The sequence below is a fragment of the Populus alba genome, chromosome 8 (assembly GCF_005239225.2).
Source record: "Populus alba chromosome 8, ASM523922v2, whole genome shotgun sequence".
In the NCBI taxonomy this organism is placed as follows: domain Eukaryota; kingdom Viridiplantae; phylum Streptophyta; class Magnoliopsida; order Malpighiales; family Salicaceae; genus Populus; species Populus alba.
In genome coordinates, this window is record NC_133291.1 from 7304089 (window position 1) to 7330772 (window position 26684).

At 34.7% G+C, this 26684-nt stretch overlaps 3 protein-coding genes and 1 long non-coding RNA gene across 5 annotated transcripts; 2 read left to right on the plus strand and 2 right to left on the minus strand.

Annotated features, from left to right (window-relative positions):
• Window positions 1-9005: 9005 nt before the first annotated feature.
• Window positions 9006-15129, plus strand: LOC118040013 (phosphate transporter PHO1 homolog 1). The gene is made up of 14 exons (XM_035046880.2): window positions 9006-9644; window positions 9729-10032; window positions 10515-10920; window positions 11050-11098; window positions 11208-11279; window positions 11540-11669; window positions 12403-12523; window positions 12612-12861; window positions 12977-13081; window positions 13218-13262; window positions 13382-13534; window positions 13712-13990; window positions 14417-14553; window positions 14675-15129. Exons 1-14 carry the CDS (start codon window positions 9411-9413, stop codon window positions 14763-14765), a joined length of 2376 nt encoding a protein of 791 aa, XP_034902771.1. The 5' UTR covers window positions 9006-9410; the 3' UTR covers window positions 14766-15129.
• An 817-nt stretch (window positions 15130-15946) lies between these two features.
• Window positions 15947-16813, plus strand: LOC118040012 (uncharacterized). Of its 2 annotated transcripts, none has more exons than XR_004686002.2 (3): window positions 15947-16201; window positions 16320-16443; window positions 16701-16813. It is a non-coding gene; the product is annotated as an uncharacterized lncRNA (long non-coding RNA). The 2 variants fall into 2 exon arrangements; XR_004686001.2 differs by having other exon boundaries at window positions 15955-16201; window positions 16794-16813.
• Window positions 16814-17576: 763 nt separating this feature from the next.
• Window positions 17577-18740, minus strand: LOC118040011 (uncharacterized). Its single transcript, XM_035046879.2, has 2 exons — window positions 17937-18740; window positions 17577-17803 (listed from the first exon to the last, which is right to left on the minus strand). Exons 1-2 carry the CDS (start codon window positions 18714-18716, stop codon window positions 17699-17701), a joined length of 885 nt encoding a protein of 294 aa, XP_034902770.1. The 5' UTR covers window positions 18717-18740; the 3' UTR covers window positions 17577-17698.
• A 1346-nt stretch (window positions 18741-20086) lies between these two features.
• LOC118040010 (tRNA(adenine(34)) deaminase, chloroplastic) lies at window positions 20087-25559 on the minus strand. Its single transcript, XM_035046878.2, has 4 exons — window positions 21710-25559; window positions 21541-21628; window positions 21125-21252; window positions 20087-20465 (listed from the first exon to the last, which is right to left on the minus strand). The coding sequence occupies exons 1-4, from the start codon at window positions 25321-25323 to the stop codon at window positions 20192-20194; spliced, it is 4104 nt and encodes a 1367-aa protein (XP_034902769.1). The 5' UTR covers window positions 25324-25559; the 3' UTR covers window positions 20087-20191.
• Window positions 25560-26684: the final 1125 nt, after the last annotated feature.

Consider the following 26684-nt stretch of genomic DNA (forward strand, 5'->3'; position numbering starts at 1 on the left):
ATTTAAATCCGAACTTGTAAAATCAAAAGAGAAAGCAAACTTTGTTAAACATTTGACTTGTCTATTAGGTTGCCTGGTTTTTATTATCAGAGAATATGCTCTCAGAAGAAGATGTTAATTGATTCATAAAATTTAACCTTGAGCTTTACTTTGTTTATCATCACAGAATTCTAACAGATATGCTTATCCGTGATTGATAAATCTAATCTTTTTAATTAATACACAATCTATGTACAGATTCTGGATTGAAATTAACGAAGCAGCCCATGAACCCTAGCTCCTGGGAAATCAAGTTGTTTTCGCATTGGAAAGTGGGTGCGTGGATGACAGGAGATGATTAATGAATAGTTTGAGCCATATATAGCACGGGTTATCTGCAATCATAACATGCATCAAAGATAATCTATAATTGATTTTTTAATGGATGCTTACCATGCAAGCCATTAAGTATATATACAGTATAATAATATGTAACTTTTTCAGGTCGATCTCTTGCATGCACATATGTGGTTTTCTCATTCGTGTAACCCATCATCCAACGGGAAAGCTACACATTTATACTTATTTGAAATTTATCTATAAGAATATGAACTCAAGTTACTTGTTATAATCATAAAAAAAGGGAATTGCCACTTTGACAGAGCCATTGCTGCTTTTGTACTTGGCTAATGCATCAGGATTTCCTGCCCCCAGTTCTTGACATTTAATTGATTCAGAGAATCCTATCCAAGATTATAACGTCCAATGATTCGTACACGGAACAAATTTCGTGCGTGAGTGCAAAAGAGAAATCGGGTAAATCATCACTAACATATTTTAAGTGGCCTATCATCGTTTGCGTGTGTTAGATAATCATCTTAATCTAATAAGTTTAAGTTATTAAATAAGATCTAATATATAATTTATATTATTTTTTAAAACATCCATTTAAATGATTTGGATTTGAAACTTATACAAACTTACATTACCTTGTGTTTAATTTTTAATAAATAAATAGAAATTACGAGATTCAAACTCGTGATCGCTTGATTATCAAGGCTCTGATACCATGACAAAAAACTATCTTAACCTAATAGTGCTTAAGTTGTTAGATAAGATCCAAGATATGATTTATATTATTCTCTAATATTATGATAAAAATATATATGGTTGATACATTCAAAAAGGCAATTCCAATTTAATTGCACCTATGCTAATATATCTCATTATAAGGAGAAGACAAGCTGAATTTTCTTGATATATATATATACATGTACACTCGTACGTATAAAGTTTCCTCGATCCATTATGATGTAGCCAAGACCAAATCATTTCTCTAATGTTGTAACAACACATATCTGGGGTTTTATGATAGAGAAGGGAAAAGAAAAATAGTTTTGAAACTCCAAAAGAGATTTTATCTGATAAAGAATTCAAATCATTAAATTAAATTATTGGGGCAATTCTTGAATCACTAGTTTAAAACTTTTTTTTAATAAAAAATTAAAATGATACTATTTTAAATTCTTGTATATATTTTGTAATTAATATATCAATTGAATTAAACTGAGTTAATTGAATTAACTAGTTTTGATAGAATAGATCTTGATTGTTAAATTTTAGAGTTAATTTATCAAACTAAACTATTTAATAACAGTTAAGAATATCATTAATTAATAGTATAAAATGATATCAATTTCAAATTAATGAGATTCATTCATAAAATCTTCGCATGTCATACATGTGGTATTTCTCTAAAGAAATAATGCTCAATGTGAAATTTCTTGTATTAAATCACAGGAAAATTTAAATAAAAAATAAATATTTGTGAAAAATATGAATATCACTTGGATGGTAGTTTTTCAGAAAAGTTCATTGTATAAGATTATTGTGCAGGATGATCATTAATCTTATCTTTAACTTGCTCTTTTCTACAGAAATTCTAAAAAATATCTAATATGGAAAGAGAGTAAAAGAAGTTTTTTAAAGAGTTGCAAGCAAAGACGTACGCACTTTTCTCTCTAAAAAGGGCCTCCATATTAAAATAATAATAATAAAAAAATAGTTGCTTGTCAATGTTATTTTTTGGCATTAAGGTTAGAAAGTGATTTTAAAAATTTTTATTTTTTTTTAATTTTTTTGCTTTAAATTAATATATTTTTTATGTTTTTAATATTTTGATATGTTGATGTCAAAAATAATTTTAAAAAATAAAAAAATATTATTTTAATATGTTTTAGAATAAAAAATACTTTAAAAAACAACTATTACCATATTCCAAAACAGTTTTTTCATTAGCGACATGCACTTTTTTTTGTTTGATTCTCTTTTTCCCTTTCTTCTCTTGTTTTTTTATTTAAAAAAAAAGTCTGACACTTTTCTATATCTATGTTTTATCTTTTCTCTTGATTGATCTAATTTAATTTTAGATGGAATCCTTTATTTTTGTTTTTGTTTGTGTGTCCATTTAAAAATCAGTATCTAGATTTATGTTTTATGAATGTTTTGTAAGTCTATTCTCTTTTAGCTTTCTACTTGTTAGAGTTTTGATTTTTAAAATAAAGGTTTGATAATTATTTCTTATTGATTTTAAGGGTTTTAGTACAAGTTGGTGGGTGTCAGCTTTCCATGTACATATAATTTTGTTTGGGATTGTGATAGTGATGATTATTTAAAATGTTTTTTGCATAGAAATATATTAAAATATAAAAAATTATTTTTAATATCAGCATATTAAAACGATCTGAAAATATATATAAAAAATTATTTTAAATACAAAAAATTCAAAATTTTTAGGAATACGGTGCCGAAACACACTTATAGAAAAGGGTGTTTAGCAATGTGGTAATGTTTGTTTTTTAAAGTATTGTTTACTCAGAAATACATCAAAATAATTTTTTATATATTTTTAATATCAATACATTAAAACAATTTTAAAACAAAAAATAATAATTTAAAATAAATAAAAAATATCTTTTTTCAAATACACTTTTAAAACTAAAAAATAGAGTATTTGAGTTAAATTTGTCATACAAATAATAATAATAATAATAATAATAACGATTATTATCTGGAAGTTAGTTTTTGTCATTGTTATTGTTTTAGGCTGTTTCTGTTTAAATAAAATATTTAATTTTTATTTTTATCAGTACTACAACTATTATTATTATTATTATTATAATAATTATTATTATTTTCATAATTACGCATACGGAGAGGAAATTATTAGGTGATCATGATTTTTTTCATTGATTTGAAAAGTCGTCTCCTCTCATACCCCAGGACTTTAATTAATTAGGCATCCCCTTAATTACGATTTTCCATTGAAATTCTCATGCTTATCACTCCCATCCCAAGAATCCGTGATGCAAAGTATTTCTCTAGAATATAATATCACAAAAAGTGATAGAACGGTTTGATCTGGTTTTCATGATTATTTTAATGAATTATTTAATAAAAGAAATACTCACATTCATTGGCAGAGCTAGGACATAATAAATGAGGAGTTAATGTGAAAAGGCAAATTAAAAATATATGGATGAATTTGGAATTAAACGTTAACAAACCATTGGATGGGACTAATTAAGATAACTCATAACTATAAGGATCATAATTAACTCTTGAATATAAGGGTTGGAATTAATTTTTCAAAACAGCTGGGGGGCCACGGCCCCCCTCGGGGGCAAGGCGGAGCGCCACCCCCTGCACAGGTGACTTGTATGGATTGGTTGACGAATGCTTTGGATGAAACATGACTGGCAAAAATAATAATAATATTTAAGAGGTTGAAACTAAACTAAAAGTAATTGAGGTTTGTCAATAAAAAAAAAAAAAAAAAAACCTATAATTTATACGGAGAGCGTATTGTTTGGAAAAACAATATATGAGCTTACGTATTATGAACTTATTCCCTAATACATTCCAAAAATAGGACAATCTTTTCTCAAATTTAGGTCTATCGTTATCTTTACTTGAAGTGACACCGATTTATTATATTTTTTCTTTTTTAAAAAAATATTCCAAATCATGCATGGATGCCATGACAGTCACAAAATTATAGAAAAGGTTATTCTGATTCGCAAAAGTACAATACTGTCATCAAAATTAACCCAGTACACGTGGACGCTATGGTTTATTCCTGAATATATAATTTACATTTCTCAATATTTCTCCACTTGGGAATATGCCATGGAAGCACATGTTAGTGTCTTTGATACTGTGGTTATACCTATGTTTTTATTCCAACCACAATTTATAACTTTTTGATAAAACATTTAATAACAGATTTAAAGATAAATCTCATTAAAAATTGGGTTTACATAATACATGTTAGAGAATAATATAAATTATATCCTGAAACTTCACCTCACATCTTAAGCTTTTGGATTGAGATGATTCTTTGACATAGTATTAGAGCCTTAATAACCTAGTGGTCACGAGTTCGAATCTCACCATCACCATTTATTTGATAAAATTAAGCACAAGGTAATGTAGGTCCATGCAAGTTTCAAGCTCAAAGGACTTTCACTTGAGGAGGTATGTTGGAGAATAATATAAATCATATCCTGAAACCTCACCTCACAGCTTAAACTTTTGGGTTGAAATGGTTCTTTGACAATATATATGTGTTCATAATGCACTTATAGATCGGCTTGCTCACATTATCCAATACAAATTCTTTATTATTTTATTATTTTCTTCTGAAGAAATAGCTTCATATTATCTATTACGATTTCTAACATCTCTTTGACTGTGTTAGTTTAACTCGTGATTAAAAAGTATTTTTTAATACATTATTTTGTTTATTTTATATTCAAATTTGAAAAATATATATGGTTAGTAGCTATAAATTTGTTGATAATTATGTAGAAAAATCATCTAAATTCAAAATTTTAAATTATTAGATAAAATTTTAATATATAATTTATATTATTCTTCAACAATTTAAATAATACATATTGTAATAAAAAGTCATTTATAGATCTAACTAAAAGTTAAACATGTAACAGGCACATTATACATTTAATTAATTATGTATTTATAGGTACAACATTTAAAATATATATAAAGACTTTGGAGTTACCTGCAATATTTAGAATAAAAGATTTTTTTTATATGGTTCGCAAGGAACATAATTCTCCTCTTTTTTTTTTTTTTTTAAATGAAAAAAAGTCTAGCTAGGTAAGCAATATTGGAGAAAGATCTCTCAAGCATATGCTAGATTGATGTAATTATATATACAAGAACAAATTGGAGAATATCTGATCTATTATATTAGAATAAATAAAGTCATTAATTCCCTCTCCTTTTCTTTCATAGAATTTTTACTAAAAAGAGCAACCTAAACTAATTAATTTTTATCTTGAAATCGGGCAATGTAAGATTATTAATTCATTAAATATAAATTTAATTTTAGAGTTTCTTTTTGGAATGAGATTTTTATTTAAAGATCTGTCCTGGAAACTAATACAAAACCATTTTACTTGGAGCTTAGTTTTATTAAAAAGAATAGGTATAATAAATTTAAACTCATAATTATAATTATTCAGTTACTAAAGTTTTATTTTAGTATCAAGTCAAAGAAATATCTAATAAAAAAACTAATTAAATTGTTAGATAAGATTTTAAAAATATTTTTATATTAATCAAACTTTTCTCTCTCCAACTTTATATATAAAAGATAACGATTATGAACCTTTTTTTACGGTATAATGATTCTGAACATGAAGATACATTCGGAGAGTCCATGTCTTTATCGTGTAATTAATATACATTAAATATAATCCATCCACATTAGGCTGCAGTACTAAACTTTCTAAGTTTGATAAAATTAAAGCCCATAATTTGCATCAAGATAAAATTCCCGACATAAAATACTATGCATTAATTAGTTACACATCATGTACATTTTTTTCTAAGCAATCTTCTATTCTCCCCAACTCTAGAAGATTGTGGTTTCTAACGCTTGATCTTCACAAGAATAAGAACCCAAATACCTCGCCAGCATATCAAAGCTGTATGCTTTGAGATCATTAAAAGTATTTTAGTTATTTTTTTAAAATGTTTTTTATTTTAAAATATATTAAAAATATATAATTTTTATTTTTAAAATATCATTATTGACATCAGCATATCAAAATAATCTAAAAAAATAAAAAATATATATATTAATTTTTTAAAAAAATAAAAAAATTTCAAATTTTTTTAAAAACATTTTCTAAATAAAACGTCAAACATTGTCTAAATCACATGTGAAAGATGCAAGGCAGAGCATATACTTGGAAGACATCCCTAGGTGGCTATAATCTAATGTTGTTCAAATATGACCTCTTTCCCTATGCAATATTATTCGATGTATGGAACCTTAAATATTGAAGTATATGCTCAGTCTGAATCATCAACCAGTGGAAAGGAGGAAAATGAAGAGAGGCTTTCAATCCCTCTCGAAGGATGCAAAGATGTTAAATGGGGTGTAATAATTTTCACTAAAGTGGGATATTCCTCTTATTGAAATGTGCTCTGCCACTAATTTGAGGGCATTTTCGGAGAAAAATAATAATTAATAATTGAAGAATCATAAGCACACAGGATCATCTTCCCATGCTACGGAAATCTGAACCTAACACATTACACTTCAAAATTCTTGATTTCCTTAATTTAATTTGGTTGGAGCACTTCATACATCTTGAAGGTGTATACTTGAAGAGTGGCATCTCATTAATTCTAGACTTAACAAGCAGGTGATGAGCTTTAAGATCGTTAAAAAAGAGTATTTAATGAATGTTGTTAAGAACATGTTTTCATATTTATTAAATAATAATATATTTAATAAAAAAAATATAATGAATGATATATTTAATCGATTAACTTGTCGAATGATAAAAAAATATATATCACTTTATGTTGTGGGGTCAAACATTTGTATCACAACATAGAGTAGAATATATATATGTATGCGAGATGACAACGTTATTAACGGGAAGAAGAAAAGGAGAGACAGTGAAAAGAGCGCACCAAAACATATCATGCCATCCGCATCAGACTATCATTTTCATGTCTTGTAATTGGTTCAACGCACTTCTAGTTCTGGAAGTTACGAGAATGATAATAATTTTTTATTTAAATGTTATTTATTTAGAAATATATATGAAAATAATATTTTTGTTATTAATATATCAAAATAATCAGAAATACTAACAAAAAAATATTAATTTAAAATAAAAAATTAAAATTTTAAAAAACATTTTGAAACATAAAAACCAAAGTTATTTAGATCTCGTGGGTGCCCTTTCTTTTTTGGTTTAAGTGCATGTTTTCTTTCTTTCTGTTCTTTTTATTGACTGTACTGATTTCATAAAACACACACACACACACACACACTCACACTCACTTATAGTTTCTTATTTTTATTGACTGTATGAGCATTAATTCTTACTATTTTGTGTCATCCTCCCATCTGAGATGTGATGTTGACCTCCTTCTTTTTTGACATTCGCCACGCCTTCATCGGCGTGCATTGAATGCCTTTGCTGCTGCTCAGCTCCTTTGGCGTCTCTTGCAGGCGTGGGGCTGCGACTCCTGTAAGCTTGGATGTTATGGTCGACCGTGCGCCGGCTTCCAGATGGATCTCACATATATTTTGATCCGTGTTCTTTTTTTCTTTCCATGTCTGTCTGTAATGATTTTCGCTCTCTGTTCGTCCTTCCTTAACCAGATAAGTACAATGGCTCTGCTTCTGGCATGTTACTATAATTAAGAAACTTCTATAATTACGAAAGAAAATCAATTACTAATGTATTTCACATCAAACAATGTTTTTTGGATATATTTATAAAGAATATACGAACTCTATAATACCAAAAAACGACTAAAGCTCCATGCTTGGATAGCTTCAACAAATACAGCTCATTTGCTATATTCCCCCCCCCCCCTATTATGCAGAGCATCGTTATCAAGATGAATCATTGATTGAACCAATTTAAGGAAGTAAGCCTTTTATGCATCGATCCACTAAGAATCAACATTTTTGTCCGTTCAAACTACGATTTTATTCTAATTACACTGATTTGAAGGTCTTATTCGATGCACAGGCATGGTTGCTATGAAATGAGAAGTATATATTCTTCATATCGAACTTCCTACTCTGATTAGATAGAAAATGTTTGAAGTATTTTCGACCGATACATGTGTGTTGAGGGTTTTAGACTTTGTTTGTTTTTAATTTTTTTATTTATCTAACTTAAAGTGTTTGAATAAAAAAGATATATACAATATTGTAGAATAAGGAGTTATTAAAAATGATTGCGAAAAATATACATACAATCTCCAGTGTTTTACTTCAAAATACATAAATATTTTAAAAAGGCCATCGTTATTTTTATTTATAAGGAAATTATCCTCTTAATTACATAAATATTAGAGAAAACGTATTTATTCTATGAAATATATATTAACTGCGATATTCTCTTAAGCAATGAATATTAATTATATTATGTAAAAAAGAGAGAAAATAAATACAGCGTATCTTTGAGCGAGCTACCTTAAGCGCGCTGTCCATTTTCCACAACTATAATTTCTGATGTTATTGTAATTCATGTCTAGAAAGATAGCAAGCTGTAACTTGTCCATTAAATGGAGTTTTTTCATTTTCATTTCTTTTAAACAGTGGGGACTCTTACTTTATCTCGAATTAGTGGAAATCAGGCTGGTCTAATTAGAAGCAACATTCGTGTGCTTGTATATGATTAGCCAGTCAAATTCACTCTTTTTAAGAGTTAATGAAGCACCAAGTAGCTGTATTTGTCTTTTAAATTAATTAATATATAAAGGCGAATTATGAGTATATAAATAAATAGATAGAATAAAAACCGAGAATATCGTATACATCGATCCACGTACACACCGGCAGCATACATGTACATGTTTATTATTATTTAGGAAGACTCCACCATACTTAAAAGCTAAAAAATAAACATAAATATACCAACTGTCCAAAATATTACTCGATCATGACATTGCAGGAAGCTCCCCTTTTATTTTTGAAATGTGAACGTACCCACTCTCTTCCACTTTAAATTCCCAAGCCTTTCAAAACCTTCACGAGAACATGTTGGCAGAGAAGCCATCACATCCGGTGGCGGTTTGATGATTTTCCGGCGAATCTTGGCCACTATAACTTTCAAGTTGACGAAGCATAGAATTGTTAGTACAAGTGCGAAGGATATTTTAGAATGTGCTGTACTCGAGCATCGGTACAAGCACGTCAATCATATTCCTTTTTTTTTTTCCCTCCCATCCCATAAATAATGTGATCATGGGCTGCCATCGAACTCATTCTCAAGTCTCAACAAAACGAGCTGCACAAAAAAACTTCACCTAGTTACACCCTCTTTCAGACGTAAGTGACAGGCTAGGGTGATCAGTTGTTAAGGATGAAGTTTTCTAAGCAGTTTGAGGGTCAGCTTGTGCCTGAGTGGAAAGAGGCTTTTGTTGATTACTGGCAACTCAAGAAAGACCTCAAGAAAATCCAAATCCTTAATAACAACAACAAGAACACCTTCATCAAGCACAGTCATCATAGCTCTTTGTCTAGCAACTTCCTTTCCTCTCTCAAGGGGGGGTTCTCTTTCTTTGGTCATCAACACAAGGACCATGAAGCCATTCATGTAGTACTATCTACCCCTAACATGTGCATTACTTCTTTGATATACTTGGCAAGAATTAATGTGATGAATATTGGTGTCTCACAGGTTCATAAGAAACTTGCATCTTCAGCTAGTAACGGTGATGTGTACGAGACAGAACTGGTTGAGCAATTTGAGGATAGTGATGCTGCCAAAGAGTTTTTCTCATGTCTGGACTTGCAACTTAACAAAGTTAACCAGTTTTACAAGACTAAGGAGGAAGAGTTCTTGGATAGAGGGGATTGCTTGAAGAAACAAATGGATATTCTTGTAGAGCTCAAAGCTGCATTCAAACAACAGCGCGACAAAGCTGCTAATTCTGCCCAGGATTCCACTGAGGATGCCTCTATTGATTGCAGAATCTCTTGTGGTATGAATGACACATTCCAACTCTGGCTTGTGAGGATAGCCGATTTTCCAAATTTACGTCATTTAATTAAAGATATAATATAATATCACATTTTCTTACCCTCATTTAAATCTTGCATATGCGCTTACCATTAGGACTCGTATCCATATTTTTGCTCTTTGACTCGGAACATGATAGTTCATGCACAACACAAGTACATTTGACACTTAATTTTTTAATTCCTATGCTGTTTGAAATATGGGCCATAAAAGATCAGTTCTAGAAGAATAGTACCCTCAGGCATCATAATCAAGATTTAGCATATTGGAATTGTTAAACTTGTAAAACTGTAGCAGAGAAAAACAAATAGAAATAGCTTAATTAAGTGGGACTAGTATTAGCATTAATGTGCAAGAGTTTATTTTACTTTCTTTAACTTGATATAATCTGATATCAGTAAATTCATGATCTCTATTCTGTATCAAATTTTTTCTTGGCTGCAGAGGAAGATTCAGTGACAGACAGAATAGAACAAGAACAGATTCAGGACGACAGCACAGATGACATGGAGAAAAATGAAGTCCTAGGCTCCCCAAGATCAGAAGAGATGGGAAAATCAACAAGGATCATGAAAAGAGAGGATAGGAAACTGAGGACACTTTCGGGCCGTGTTTTCAATTGCCAAGGGAAGAATTTAAGGATAAACATTCCTCTAACAACACCTTCTCGTACTTTCTCGGCGATCAGTTATCTAGTTTGGGGAGATTTAGTTAATCAGCCCTCCAGTAATTGCAACCCTGAAGGGAGCAAGCTGCGTATCAACAAAACAAAGTTGCATCATGCAGAGAAGATGATCAAAGGAGCTTTCATAGAGCTCTATAAAGGGTTGGGATATCTTGAAACTTACAGGTATTTAATTGAAGGATTACTTTTTTTTTTTAAGAAAAGCCAGAAGAAAAAAAAAAAACTACTGCGTCGTTGATATTTCATTTGGATATGGAGAAGCTTACTGGTCTGCAATTAATGGTGTGGTTTCAGGAACTTGAACATGCTTGCTTTTATAAAGATTTTGAAGAAATTCGATAAAGTAAGTAAATAGGTTACCTTCTAAACCTCTTTTAACATTTCATTTTGGCCTGCATATACATATCTAATGGAAAAGAGTTTTTCTTGGTTTTCTTTTTTCTTTTTTACAGGTAACTGAAAAACAAGTGCTTCCCATCTATCTAAAAGTTGTCGAAAGCTCCTATTTTAACAGTTCAGACAAGGTAAATTCTGAATCTTAAAAACTAATTAAAGTAAAATATCTGGTCCCGTTATGTATAGCCAAGTTGCGGAAAAAATTATTATAGGATGTTTTCCGACAATGTCAAGTGGCTAATGATCTTGCTTCTCATGTCTGCACTGACGGGTAGTCCTTAGATTTGTGAAAAAAGAACCTGGATATGCTTGTTGGTCACTTCAAATTCTGTGGCCAAAATGTTTTGGTGAATCTGTTAGACTTGCTCATTAGTCTCAGAAACGACAGGTAATGAACTTAGCAGATGAAGTTGAGGATCTATTTGTCAAACATTTCGCTGAAGAAGACCGAAGAAAGGCCAGAAAATACCTTAAACCACATCAGCGTAAAGAATCACACTCTGTGACCTTTTTCATCGGTGAGTTTCTTAATAGTAAATTTGACTGAATTTGTCTAAAACTAAAATTACGGGATAACATTTTTTTTAAGTTGCCTTCCTTTTTTGATCAATCATATGGGTAAAGAGCTCTGTTCTTGTTCACTTTGTGACATGAAACAGGGCTTAAAGAAACATAAATATGGACCCATCAGGCCACTGGGATTTCAAATGAAGGGCAGTGCCCGGTTCACTTTATTTTGGTGGATGATAAAGCATAGGTCCCATGTCATACCATTATCATCTTAGATACAAATTTGACCCGTACAAGTATCGAATATTAGGAATATTATTAGCTCCTAAAAAAGACCACTATTTTTCCTTGAGCAATAAAAGCTATGGAGTATGTTGCGTGGACACGTTTGAATGAGCACCCAACACGCATATCAGGCCTTATGACTCCCTTGATCTTCTATTGGATGATTAAATTTCCTTCTTTGATCTGAAAAAATAAGAAATTACGATCCTTGCATTGTATAATATATCAGATAGTGGGTTTCTGTGCGTACAAGCATGATGTTACTCTCGTCTTTTAAACTAGTTTGCACAGCTTTTACGCGATACCTTCCAACATACCTTGAATGCAAATTTAAATGAATTTACTGAATCTAATTCACATATTACCGCAACTTCTTCGACAGATAATAATGAGAATCCCATGTTCAATGAGTTTTAAATAGATGAAAATTAACCTCATGTGGGTGAAAATATTCAGGACTGTTCACCGGGAGCTTCATAGCCCTCCTTGTTGGTTATGTAATAATGGCTCGTATCATGGGGATGTACAGACAGCATCCAGATACAGCATATATGGAAACTTTCTATCCTGTGCTTAGGCAAGTTTCTTCAACTTACTCTCAATACCATGTTTGAAATTCCTAAAGAATGGTAGCTTACAGAAAAAAGGGACTTTGTCCTTTGCAGCGTGTTGAGCTTGATGTTCCTGCACTTCTTTTTGTATGGTTGCAACATTGTAATGTGGAGGAAATCCAGGATAAATTATAGCTTCATCTTTGAGCTGGCCCCCACAAAGGAGCTAAAGTACAGAGATGTATTCTTGATATGCACCACAGCAATGACTGCAGTGGTGGGAGTCATGTTTATTCACTTGTCACTTCTTACGAAACGATATTCGTATTCCCAAGTTCAAGCCATCCCAGGCCTTCTGTTTTTGGTAATTTTTTGATTGAAAATCTGACAGAGTTTATCCACTTTAAGTAAATTCTTTTGTTTTGAGTCCAATTCTTGGTTCTGTCAATTACTAAAATGGGTCACTGCTTTATGCGCAGAGCTTCCTGTTATTGCTTGTGTGCCCCTTCAACATCTGCTACCGATCAAGTCGTTTCAGCTTCCTTTGTGTGATAAGGAACATCGTTCTATCACCTCTCTACAAGGTAAACATTCTGTGAAAGTCTGCAACATTTTGTTTCGAAGGCTAAGCCTTCACTTGAAAGTTTCATTTGGTTCCTTTGCTGAAAGGAATTCTAACCAAATCATCTATTTAACTGCTTCTAATTTTGATCTCCGCAGGTTGTCATGCTGGACTTCTTCATGGCTGATCAGCTTTGTAGTCAGGTTGGTTTCCGTGCTAAATAAAGGCTCCTTGTTGCAAAAGAATATTGAACCTTAATTAACATTTCAGTACTGGAAGTCAAAATGTACTGCTTCACTGATGTAAATTTGTAATTGAACAGGTGTCAATGCTTCGGAACCTTGAGAATGTGGCGTGCTATTATTTAACCGGGAGCTACAAAACTCAGGACTATGGCTACTGCATGAGGTCCAAGCATTACCGTGATCTTGCTTATGCAGTGTCCTTTATACCCTATTACTGGAGAGCAATGCAGGTACAGTATTAATAAATCTGCTCGTCCTCGTCAAAAAATAAAAAGAAAGGAAAAGAAAAGCTCTCCAGCCCCTTGATCAAGTGCCAATCACTTGCTTGCTTATAGTTCAGTTTATCATTTTTAAACAATATAACTGTATCTGAGTGATATTTTCTTATGCTTAATTCGTCGGTGCAGTGTGCTAGGCGATGGTTTGACGAAGGACAGATAGATCACCTTGTCAATCTAGGCAAATATGTATCAGCAATGTTAGCAGCAGGAGCCAAAGTGGCCTATGAGAGAGATAAGAGTGCTGGAATGATGTGGCTTGTTGTAGTTATCTCAAGCGCTGCAACAATTTACCAATTGTATTGGGACTTCGTGATGGATTGGGGTTTACTCCAAATGAATTCCAAGAATCCCTGGCTAAGGAATGAATTAGTGCTTCGTCGAAAGTTCATTTACTACTTCTCCATGGTACATGTTAAAGTCCCCTTAATCACTCTCTTTTTAAGTGGAATGGCACCGGTTCCGATTAGGAATTTAACTGCCAGCAAAGCCAAGATCTTTCACGGATATTGGTACCAAACAAGTTATTCTGATTTCTGATTAGACATCCAACTTGCCCATTTTCATTTTAGTTATAAGACGATCAAGATAAGATGTTCTTAGAAAGAGCACAACGAACATATTCATATCGCAAGTACTGATGGTAGCATTTTACTAGGAAAGTACGATTCCTATCCAATATCAGCTAGGCTAGTACTAGTTAGGCAAGTGAAGAGAATTAGATTCTGAAATAAGCACACAACAGACACAGATTGGATTTCTTTTCAAGTTGCAGGTTTAAGTCATTTCAATTTTAAAGTATATTCTAAATCAAACTTTGGACGTTTCTTGCAGGGACTGAACCTTATTCTCAGGCTTGCCTGGCTACAAACTGTTCTCCATTCAAATTTTGAACATGTTGATCATAGAGTAACGGAACTGTTTATAGCTTCCCTTGAAGTCATCAGGAGAGGACAGTGGAATTTTTACAGGTAAAACGTTGTCTGAAATTGGATATAGCCATTTGTGAATATGATCATGATAAATTCATTTTAAATTTTTCCTGACATTTCATTAGGTCTTATAAAGTGCGAATTTGTTTTAATGGTTCAGGTTGGAGAATGAGCATCTAAATAATGCTGGCAAGTATAGAGCAGTCAAGACGGTGCCACTTCCTTTTCATGAAGTGGATGAAGAAGACTGATGGCCGATGGCCGATGATGCTCATTGGCGGCAGTTGCTTTCAGAATTCGATTCCGATTTGCTGCATTTTTTCTACTCGAAATTTTCTGACAAGAACCTTATTGTCCTTGTACCAGTTGTAGAAAGACATCAACTTGGTCATAATTGTTCCAGGGATAGAGAAGGTTCATAGTTGTGTACAGGATTTTCTTCATGGAAAAGAAAACCATGCACAGATCACCTACCCGAATTTCTTGTTACTCATTCTTGTCAATACTTTCCTTGCCTTCTATCTAGGTCCTGCAAAACACTGGACTGTGTTGAGAAGGAATTTTTTATATCCAAAACTGAAGTAATTTCTCGTCCAATACATCTTTCTTTCTTTCCTTTGTTTGTTCCTGGAGTATCTGATAGCTACTCCACTGTCATCTGGGGTGCTTTCCACTGTTCATCACATTAATGCATTCAAATCTTCTCCTTGCGTATGTGCTCATGAAGAATCAGTAATTCTGCAAAACCTTGAGCAAATAAGCCATGTTTAGCATATGAAATTATAACATTACACTGAGACTGGTGAATTCAATTACAGAATAAGATCGTTATGGAATGAGAGGGACTACAGGTTGATTTCATTTATATTTAAATCTCTTGGGACTTAGCAGACATCATTCCGACAAAAAAGATTCAAGGTTTAAACAAGAAGCTGCCGGCACACACAATCCCAATCATAAACTACAGTACTCACCCAGGAATCCTCATCAATTGAAAAGTACCAAGTTTCCTAACGTTTTCTTTCTTCCTCCTCCTTCTTCTTCGTTTTTTTTTTTTTTTATGATTTTTTTGTCTACAAAAAATCTTCCATCCACTTTCAATACCAAACACAAGTTATCTCGTAACAATTTTTTTTCGTTTGTTTTAATGTATTCTTTGAATACTCCAGGCTTTCAAACGCCGATCTTACATTCATATTTGATGGGATTTAAAAAAGGTGATGGGGATTCCTCTTATAACTCCGAATACCGAAAGCTTGATGGGAAATAAACAAATTAAATACGCGCTATCCATTCATTGCTCTCTCCTTTAATACTTCAAACCGACATGTCATACACGAATTATCCGCTCCCGGTCGCGGTGCATCAATATTTTTAAAAGTTTTTGAATAAATTTTTTAGTTTTAAATTATTTATTTTTATTATTTTAATATAATAATTTTAAAACAATAATAATACAATTATTATTTTAATATATTTTGAAATAAAAACAGAGAAACAAGCCACATGCGCAACATCGTATCAGAATTCAAAATATCAAACCGCCGTGGCTGCTGCTACCCTCTCGCAATGTCGTTTCTCTCCCGCCATAACTTGTCTGAAATCAAATCCCAAACTCAAACCCATTAATTCACTTCTCTGCCCTGGCTTTTTACAAACCCATTTGTTTCTCCAACACAGACGCCAGGTCACACTCTCTTACTAAAGTCTCTCTAAATGTTCGAACTTTACTACTATTAAACTCTTAAAAATCAAATCCATCTTAACTCTAACTTGTTTTTTTGTCTGCTTTCCTTTTTGGGCAGGTTGAGAATTTCTCAAACAAAAGCAGCATTACCTAAACTGTCGCATTGGTTAGTTGTGGTTTCTGGGTTAGTGGATGGCAATTCTGAGACATACCCAGAAGCAGGATCAAGTGATTTGAATGAGGTATGTGGCTTTTGGTTATTTGATTTTAGCTTCATTTTTTTTTAAAAAAAAAAAAAAAAACTTGGTTCTTTATGTACGTGTTGGTTGCTATTAGTTTTGATAGATTTGTGTTTAGGTTAGGAACAAAATTTGGGTTTTTTTTTTCAGTTGATGAATAATTGTGGTCTTGATGGTGAATTACCCATTTTCTGTTTCTCTGTCGTCCTTGATTTCTTGCATGTAAATTCATGTTAAGAGGGAATCGATTTTACTTACAGGTAATCTGCATTAGTTTGATGCTTTAACCAAAAACGAAGAGGAAACGGAAATTTCTTAGCTGTGTTTTTGTTCTCCCCTGCATATTCTTTTAGGAGGGTGCAGCCATTGACATTGATCAGAGGCTCTAAATGGGCTGACAGTAAGCATTTATCCTGTTGTTTTAAAGGCCAGCAATGCACTGTCCTCCTATGTTTTATGTTCAAACTGAATGCTCCCTAAAGAAATGATACGAGTTAATATAGAAATATAGAGGACCTCAAAAGTAATATGAAGCACTAGAAGAAAATTAAAAGCCCATCACTTTTCCATAAGGAAATGTTGTCAATGTTATTGATGATCAACATGTTTTCAAAATTTTCTTAATAAAAATTAACTTAAATATCCATATGGTGTTTCTCAATAACTGTTGGAATAATTGGAGCATATGTGCTTGCCAGGCAACTTATTTAGTATTTTGCATGAGGTCGTTTCCCAAATAACTATATTTATTTGTTCATGGGATTGAACATGGTTGATTCACAAGTTCCTTTCTGCCTAGGGAATTTTTTCAGGAGTGCTATTTTCTTCTTACTCGCTTTTGGGAAAGTTTGCAGAACCTTAATTTGCCCTAGAACATGATAGATACTCTTCAGGGAAGAACAGTTTCTGATGCAAAACTGTGCAACTGAAATTGATTGCTTTTGTGTTTTTATGTTGAAGAGTTACAACAGTTTTGTCCATGGAAATTTTTGTATGCTCCTCGTATTATTACTGTTTTCGTGTTTTTAGAACTATGAAGTAAATTTCTATTATGTTTTCTTCTCTTGGATAGTTTTGTTCATGGTTATAACGTTCATCTTTATTGTGTACTCCAATGAACATAAAAAATCCAAAAATGTTGACAATTTCTTGGCTTGCCTTTATAATACCTGTAATCTGAATTTCACACCAGTCTTGTTTGTACATATAAAGTAATGTCTTTTCATCATAAATATAATTTCATGGCTTGGTAACATTTCTAGAAACTGTAGCTTGTAACTATCAGCAAATAGGCAATAGCTACAACAGTCCTTGCTAACATTCCGGCTCTTCCTTCATGGTGATACAATGAATTTCCTCCATTCTGCAGGTGAGAAAAGGCAGGGTACATAATTTAGAACAATTTGAGACAAATTTCTATCATTTCTGGAATGGAAATATTAGTGAATTCAGTTAGTGGTTTAGAATGAAAAAAAAATAATTGTTTGAAAACATACTGGATTTGGGGATGGTGCAGGTCCTGCAGGAGCTGTGTCCTCAGATACTGTTGTCACTGTAGGTGGGGCTGGGGGGCTGGGGGGATTTGGTGCTGGAGCTGGTGCATGATGATGCCTCTTGTGCTTGTGCTTGTGTTTTCTTTTCTTCTTGTGCTTGCCAGGAGCTGGAGCTGGGGAAAGCACCAATGCTGGTGATGGGGCTGGTGGTGGAATAGCTGGTGCTGGTGCTGGTGCTGGAGTGGCTGGTGCCGGCGCTGGTGTTGCTGGTGCTGGTGCCGGCGCTGGAGTGGTTGGTGCTGGCGCTGGTGTTGCTGGTGCTGGTGCCGGCGCTGGTGTGGCTGGTGCTGGTGCAGGTACTTCCTTAGATGGTGATGGTGCTGGTGTCTCTTTTGCAGGGGCTAGTGCTGGGGCTGGAGACACTCGTGGTGGTGGTAAAGAAGGCGGTGGTGTAGCTGGTGGTGGTGGCAGTGCTGGTGTTTGTATTGGAGCTGCAGTTGGAGGACTTTGCAGTGGTTGTGGAGGTGGAACGATTGGGCTGGTAGCTGGTGCTACTTTAGGAGACGGTGGTGATATAGGAGTGGTTGCAGGTGGGAGTGTCATTGCACTTATTGGTGATTGTGCTGGTGTGGTTGGTGTGGTTGAAGGTGGAGGCGCAGAGGTTGTAGGTGCAGTTGTAGCGGGTGAAGTTGTTGATGGTGATGCTGCTGGTGTTTGGGCATCGGTAATAGCTAATGGAAAACTCAGACAAGCCACGATGAGAGCCCGAAGCACCAAAGCCATTTTGTTGTAATGAGAAGTAACAGGAAGAAGTAATATGTTATATAGAGTTGTGGGAAATAGGTTTTTAATTTTAATAAATGTTTGGTAGAATGTTAAGAGGGGGAGATGTAGTCTTTATTTGAATGCTACATCCCTTCCAATGATCGGGAATGATGTCTTTTACGTCCAGCTCTGCATTTAGTTGGTCGCATCAGTCAGATTTGGGGCCAAAAATTTAGTAATCTGAAGAAAGATTTACTGCTTTTAAGTTTTAGGTATATCGGTAACTGTGCTGCATGTCTGATATGATTGTCAATAGCTGTGCTGTATTGGATGTTTGGATATTGCATCAGTCAGATTTGGATATGCCAGCAGCCAAAGAGACCCATGTACTCGATCTGTTATGCAGTTTGAACTCATTTAGAACCTTAGCACAAAGAGGGAAGGCTGAAGTTTCTTTTTCTTCACGGTGGGATCTCGTAATTAGGTAATAAGTGTTTGCTTCAATAGAATCTTGAACCTAACAGAAATTTGAATCACGAATCACGAGTTTTTATGATCATAAATTATTACCACAATCTTTTATTTGTTGTGCCAGAAATGTCTAGACAAATGATTGAGTGGAAATGAAAGGGAGGAGATGCAGACGGCAAACTGGGCTAACCTTTCACCTACTTGGGACGGACCATGATGTCGATCCTAACACAATCTTTACATTGGTAAGCAGTCCCTGTCCAGTTCAAGGACAGAGGGCAAGGTAGGGTGCCTTTTTCTGATTTCTGTTTTGTTTCACTCAGCTGAGGACATCTTTCTGTTTATGGACAAAAAATGATAGTGGTAATTCTCTCAAGGCATTGCATATTCTTTTATCCGTTAGAATTTGTAAAATTATAATCCAATGTACAATGCGAGCGCTGAACTTGTTATATCCACAAGTTCAGGCTACTTGTTGCCTGATTCTAGTGACCCTGTGGGGCTCTAACAATAAGGCTAAAAGTAAATCGCAAACAACTTTCATGAATTGTGGCTAAATCTTGGACGGATAGTTTTGCTGCAAACCTGGTGAAATTCTCCTGTCTTCGGCAATGAACCCCCCGTTTTTTCATTAAAAAATAGAAGAAAAAAGAGAGAATCTGCAAATCCAGAATTTCGACTTGATGTTGCAGTTACAATAAATAAAAACTCGTGAGATTACAGTGGTTTTCCATGGTGACAGCCGTTCCATGACAATTGCTACTGCAGGCCCACGTGGAAACAAGGTATCTGGGAAACTAGGGTATCTTCCAATCTTTCCAACGATATCATGATCTCTCTATGCTAATACAAGGTTTTATTCCAAGTCGTGTTTTTCACCTTCAGACAAAGGCAATATGAAGTTCGTGGATTTCATATTCTCATAAAGACGTCAATAATCTATTCAATTTGATCGAAAAGATACTACTGTTTTTTAGCAGATTTTTTATTTAACGTACAAGGACTCGGTGTTCTATCATCTCTTACAAACAGAACATGGCATGGAAGATACCATGCATCTTACCAAGGATTTTCAATTGAGGATTTGTTATAGGAAGACACGAAGGCTGAGGAGGGGAATCTTCTTTCTTCTCCTTTTTCCTTCTCCTACGCTGGAAGAACTGCTGCATTACATCTGCACACTCAGATTCCAATATTCCTCGCCGAATTGTCATCTTTGGATGGAAAGGATGGACTGGAGCAGCTGGCTTGTTAGATGGTTCTGAGCCATTTTCTTCTCCCGCATCAGGAAAAAGCCTGCAAAAATTGTCACACGTGAAAATTTTTGGTTGAGTCTGCTGAAGGCCTAATAAAGTTGAATCTAACTGGTTTGCGAATGGTGGTTTGTTCCAAGTCTCTTGGCCCTAAATCCCATTCTAGCAGAGATTGTATGCTTTGCTTGGTAACTGGAACGAGTAAAATTCATATAATATCAGCAGCCATTTCAGTTAAGCTGGGAGAATGGCCATAGAAACCAATTAATCATCTTCTTTCCAAAAAAAAAAAAAATAGCAACAGCAATAGGAAATAAAAGACTGATTTTAGTAAGGGCGAAGCTTGTGCTCTATTAATCATGTTTTGATCCACATACGCATTATGAGCGCTATTAGCATTGATGACATTGATACAGAAAAGGGGGAACACGTGTATCTCAATCTTAGTACATTGTTATGGCAAGGCAATCTGAACACTTTTCCCATTGGGGTGCATAATGTATGGTCAGATCACTTTAATAACAAGTCTCTCAGCAGTAAAGGACCAAATAATGCATTTTTTTCATGGAATGGTTATGGCACTATTGATATTTAACAAGAACAATTTAAAAAAAATGGCTTTGGTTTTTTTCCTTAAATAATAATTGCTGTACAAAAGACCAGGCTCCCATTATAATGAGACTTCATGGAAGATGTGCTTACCTAATCCAGCTTCCATCAGCTCCAAGAAGCTTATTGGGAGCTCCCCATACAAGAGTTTTTATTCTTGCTTGAAGTATTGCTCCAGCACACATAGGACATGGTTCAAGTGTTATATAAAGTGTAGTCTCCTGCGAATCAAATCATTAAACATCATTAACCACCTGCTGTGCATATCAGCCAACTTAGAGACAGTTCCTTGAGAAGTGATTTGCACTTTGAAACTCGGCTTTCAATTGATATAGATACGATTGCCTTTTTATCTGTTCGTTTCATATGTAAAAGCTAGTCAATGAATAAGTTAAAATGGTTTGATAACTATTAAACTAGCTGGGAGTGAATCCATTAACTATCAATTATCCACTATTTCAAAAAGAATGAAGGGAATATAAAAAGTTCTCAAAAAATGGAGAAAGTACCGAAAGCCTCCATGTCCGGAGTTTGTTTGATGCTTCCCGTATACAATTCATTTCTGCATGGGCAGTGGCGTCTCGTAACTCCTCCACTCTGAAATATAAATCTCCGCATAAAAAACCCAAAAAAGAGTAAGCACAATATAAGGTTTATTCACCAGTGCATACAACTTACAGGTTGTGGCCACGAGCAATAATCCTCCCATGATGCACCAACACGGCCCCAACAGGCACCTCCCAAGAATCAGCAGCCTTCTTGGCTTCTAGCAGCGCTTCTCTCATAAACATTTCATCAGTTTTCCGCAGCTCACTTTCACGTAAATAGGCCTCTTCCCATTCATCAAATCTGTCTCTCTCAACTTGCTTGTTTCTCTGAAACCTCCTTTGTTTTGACTCCACATCCTTCCCCTCAGAGCCTGATACTCCAATTAACATTTCACTATCAGGTCGCTCCATTGAACCACTAACAGAGACATTAGTTTTAGCAGTACCAGAACTTTCTTCCACAATGGGATCGCTTGTGCTTGTAGAAGGCAATAAAACTAGTGATGATTCCTCTACTTCCGTGCTAGATGTAGCAGCTTGAAAATCGTTCCCATCTTGACTCCAGCCAAGATTCTCCTCTTCAGAAGGTGTGGAAATGCCTTTTGATGTGGACTCGCTTTTTAACATAATTGGTGGGGATGAAGTGTATACTTCAAGCTGTCTTGTTATGTTCTTTGATACAAATGTGTCAGATGCTTTTGCCTGATCTTGACTAAAAGTGTTTGTTGGTTGCAGCTGGTGAGAAGAGGCAGCTTCCTTAGGCATGCTTTCCCTTTCCCTTTTTACGTTCTCATCACTGTTTTCATCAGGTTCGTGGCCAGAAAACCATGCCTCACTGGTAACAGAATCATTTGGTGAACTCTTTCCACCTGATCTGCAAGCTGATTTAGGAGTTTCAGTATGTGAACCCCAGCGCAATCGTGCTATATTTGAAATGATGCTCCACAAGGACCTTCCAGTTCTCCTAACAGCACCACTCTCAGTTTCTGTGCTACCTGCCGGTGCTTCTGTGTCTGTAGGTTCCTGAATGGATGTATCTGTCACATGCCACATTTCATCTGAGGGACCCTTCCCTCTGGAGCCCCCAGATGATTTCCTTGAGTCCTGCCTCTTAAACTGTAAGTCTTCAGAATCATATTGACCTGAACTCTTTTGCCTCTGTTTCTCGGCTTCATATGCCAACTTTGTATCAGAAACTTTCTCCTTTTGGATTTCAGAAGCCAATAATTCATGCCTAGCCTTCTCAACAAACTCCCCAACAAACTGCATTGATGATTCCTCTAAACGATGAGTTGAACCAAGAGCATCTCCAGTTAAGATAAGATTTGAAGGCTCAATGTAAATCTCATCTTTCTCATTTTTACCATATGTTTCCTGCTGGAAAACTGGAGTTCTCCCTCCAGAAATTATATATAGAGCACTTGCGCCACTTTCTGAAGTTCCTCTGGAAATCTCTTGGTTTGCATTCTTACTTGGTGGATTAACAAGTGCTGTACCTCGAGCTAACAATTGAGGTGGGGGAGGCATCATTATTGCCTGTGAAGTTCTTTGATTGCCCTCCCCAACATCAACCTGTTGAATTCCCACTTGAGAAACCATATTAGCAGATGCTTGAGAATCTAAGGCAGCCTCCTGTGAAGTTCTTTCACTGTGCCTTGATTCGAAAGTAGGCCTCCAAACCTCATTTCTAGATTTGAATTGAGTGACATTTTCCTCAATTTTATCAGCCCTCTCTCTTGTTTCTTGAATGGGTTCCACAGCTGATGTCGATTCACTTTCCTGATCAACAATTCTCTTTCCAGAAGTTCCACCAAAATTGGTGACTGTTTTCATATCACTTGCATGGACCGGTGATGCACCAGTGACATTCAGAGAGATATTGGTGACATCTCCAGATCCTTTTATGGTTTCAGTTCCCTGAAGAGCCTTTTGATTTGTTCGAGGCTGGTGCTCTTTTGCTTCTGTACCTGAACTAGAAACAACACTCTCACGTCCCTCCTGCTTCTTCATTCTAGTTTCTGATTGTAAAATCAAAGTGTTTTTGCTACTACTGTCATGAACTTCTGATATTTTAGATAACTGTTGTAAACATCTTGATTGAACTTCTCTTCTTGTCTGCCCACCCATTTGGAATTGTTGCTCATTTGTCTCATAAAATGACCCTGGAGCTCTATCTTCTTCCAGAATCTTCATTCTAGGCTCGGATTGACTCTGCAAATTTGAAACTCTTTCAGTTCTGACATTCTCAAGGGTTGACGTGTCAATCAGTTGGTGAGTGTTTCTTTTTATATTGTTTTCTGCAGCAGTTTCACCTGCTTCTTCATAACGCTCATCCCTTCCTTCCCAAACCAAATTTACATCCACTAGGTTTTCTTCTCTACCAGTAAACCGCTTTTGGGATTGGGAAGTTGCTTTGACATTTTTTCCACTGCTCTCATGTTTATTAGTAATTTCCTGGTCATTTCTTCTGAATTCAGATTGCTCTTTCACGTGATCACCCATCTGACCATATTGCTTTCTTGTTCCTTTCTCCAACTTAACTGCCAAGCTTTTCTCTTCCTCGTCATCAATTTGCTTATGAGAACCTGATACATTCTTGTAATCACTTTCAGTGGTTCTTGCCATTCTTGATTGCATTTGTAAGGATTCTCTTCCTGATCGTGTCTCTTCAATCTCAGAAAGTTTCTTCTCAGATTTCTTCCTCAAATCCCACTCAACACCAGTCCTTCTTGTACTAGTTCCTGCTTCCAAAACCTCCCCCTTCCACTCTGTGCCATCTCTATGCCTCTTAAACTCTTCTACAACTTGCCCCTCTAATCTACCCTCTCCACTTCTTAACTCCTCCTTGTATCCATGCGATGATTCTTTGAGACAATCAACATGTTCATCCTGAGCTTCCATGTCACTCTCAAAATCTTCAGCAGAAGAAAGTGAGTAATATGATGAAACACTAGAGCTCCCTCTCTTTCCCCTGCAATTCTCCCCCTCTAAAACTGTTTTCTTTTCTTCCCTGTCTTCACTCCCTTCCTTCCTTGGAAACTCTTCCTTCCTCAACTCAACATTAGCTAACCCAAATTTACATTTCGTATCACTCTCCAAAGAGCTACGCCCAACATTCTTCCTCCTCCTCCCCTTATGATCTCCACCACTGTAATTTCCTCTCTTCTCCATTCCCACTCTCTTTGACAGGCCCTGATTTCTCTCCCCATCACCTAAACACTCTTCACTCATTTCCTCACTCAGCAAACTAATTACGGCCTCCACATCATCAACCCCGCTAAAACATCGCCTTTCGTGCAACCTTACCCCCCCAGACCCACCCACCCTTCTCCTAACAACCCTCTCACTCCCTTTCTTCTCCTTAAAAGAGCAAGAATCCTCATAACAACCATGATCAAGACCATAAGCCGGAGACCGGTAATAACACCTATCCCTCCCACCCAAGATCAACCTTCTAGAAGGCGGACATTGAATAATAGTAGATTGTCTAAATCCAAAAAACAAACCTGGGTTTATTGGCACTCTACGTATAGTAGTAGTAGTAGAAAATGATGATGATGATGATGCAGAACAAGAACAACAGCAACAGCAACAATTATGACATGATGAAGAACAAGATTGTAATAAAAATGGGTTTCTTTCAAATCTTTCATTTAATAAGTTAGAGTAGTCATTGAAAGAAAATGAAAGTGACCCTCTTGTTCCCACGGACAAAAAAGTTGAGCTAATATAAGTGTTATGCATATCTTTGGTCCACTGTTATAGAGAGAGGGAGGGAGCTTACCTTGATGGATTTAGTTAGGTTTTTGAAGCTAAAACTGGTGGTGAAATCATGTGGGATGTTCTGTTGGAACTGGTTTGGTGATTTGTATTTTTGCTTGACAAGATTTGGACCAGAATGTAGGATGAGAGAGAGAAAGAGCTAGTGGTTTCATTTTTCAAATCGGATGAGTTGACTCTCTCTGCTGGTTTAACTCGGTCGCCTTTAGAGATTGACACAAACTGGGCTGTGGGCTGCTGGCTTTCCAGGCGGGTGAACTTAAGCAAACATGAGTGGGCTTCGTATATAAGTTAATTGAGATCTGATCTATGAAATTGGGCTTTCAAAGTCCAATACTCCAGCCCAATTTATAGTGTGAGTAAATATACTAACGGAACTCTAGATACAAATTAACCAAAAAAATATTTATTTATTCATTAATTAATGACTAATACTAAGTCAGAAATTCCGTTTGGTGATTTCAAATCACTTATGGTATCCGTACAGATTTTTTTAAAAAAATAATAATGCATGGTGGCTATGGCTAATAAGAACCTTCGAAGTAAATTCCAACTCAGAGCATTCAAATTGACGCAATTCATTAATTATTATTCATTTGTTTGCGGGGCACAACAAGCATGATTTGCTGCTCAACATTCGCTGCCAAACAAGACTCACTGTGTCTATGACTTTGTAGCATGATCACCTAGTTGCAATTCTTTGTTACAATGATTTGATTATGTTTATCATATTTTTTTAAAAATTTGATTTAAATTTAAGTTTTTTATTTAAAGAATATTCAATAATTATGTTATGTGTGAATTATTTTCACTTGTTTAAAAAATAATTATTGATGAATTAACTTTTTGGTTGGGATTTTTATAAATAAAAGTTATCTTGAATAAAATAGGTTTTCTAAGCATGTTAAATCTAAAATATTTAAGCTTGATAGTCAACTGAACTCAAGGTAATGTAGATTTTACCAGCATGACAGATCCAAAAAATTTAAACATTAACAAGTTCTAAAGTAAAATGTGATTGTGAACAATCCTCTACAATAAAAATATTAAAGACATGATAAATCGTCATACCTATACTCATGAGTGTATATAAGGTCTTATAAGAGATTTACCATGTACTTATTTATCCTATCAATAACATATAGGGATATTTGTCTTCCAATAATGTATTTGAAAAGCAGAGATTTTTTTAGTACTTTTATTCTCTGAAAAAGACAAGGTTTGTGGGGTATAATTACTCCTTAGCCCATATAGGTAACAAGTTTATAATTTTTTTTAGAGTATTAATCAGCTTAAAACTCCAGAATATATATTTGTTCCTTGAA

What these genes read in the sequence shown, in the direction of transcription:
- LOC118040013 (XM_035046880.2), top strand. Translation starts at nt 9,411, where the DNA reads ATGAAGTTTTCTAAGCAGTTTGAGGGTCAGCTTGTGCCTGAGTGGAAA. An exon ending in AGGACCATGAAGCCATTCAT is followed by an intron (nt 9,645 to 9,728) that starts GTAGTACTATCT and finishes GGTGTCTCACAG; the next exon opens with GTTCATAAGAAACTTGCATC. An exon ending in GGACAGTGGAATTTTTACAG is followed by an intron (nt 14,554 to 14,674) that starts GTAAAACGTTGT and finishes TTAATGGTTCAG; the next exon opens with GTTGGAGAATGAGCATCTAA.
- LOC118040011 (XM_035046879.2), bottom strand. Translation starts at nt 18,716, where the DNA reads ATGGCTTTGGTGCTTCGGGCTCTCATCGTGGCTTGTCTGAGTTTTCCA. An exon ending in CTGCACCATCCCCAAATCCA is followed by an intron (nt 17,804 to 17,936) that starts GTATGTTTTCAA and finishes TCTCACCTGCAG; the next exon opens with AATGGAGGAAATTCATTGTA.
- LOC118040010 (XM_035046878.2), bottom strand. Translation starts at nt 25,323, where the DNA reads ATGCATAACACTTATATTAGCTCAACTTTTTTGTCCGTGGGAACAAGA. An exon ending in ATTGCTCGTGGCCACAACCT is followed by an intron (nt 21,629 to 21,709) that starts GTAAGTTGTATG and finishes TTTATATTTCAG; the next exon opens with AGTGGAGGAGTTACGAGACG. An exon ending in TCCGGACATGGAGGCTTTCG is followed by an intron (nt 21,253 to 21,540) that starts GTACTTTCTCCA and finishes TTTGATTCGCAG; the next exon opens with GAGACTACACTTTATATAAC.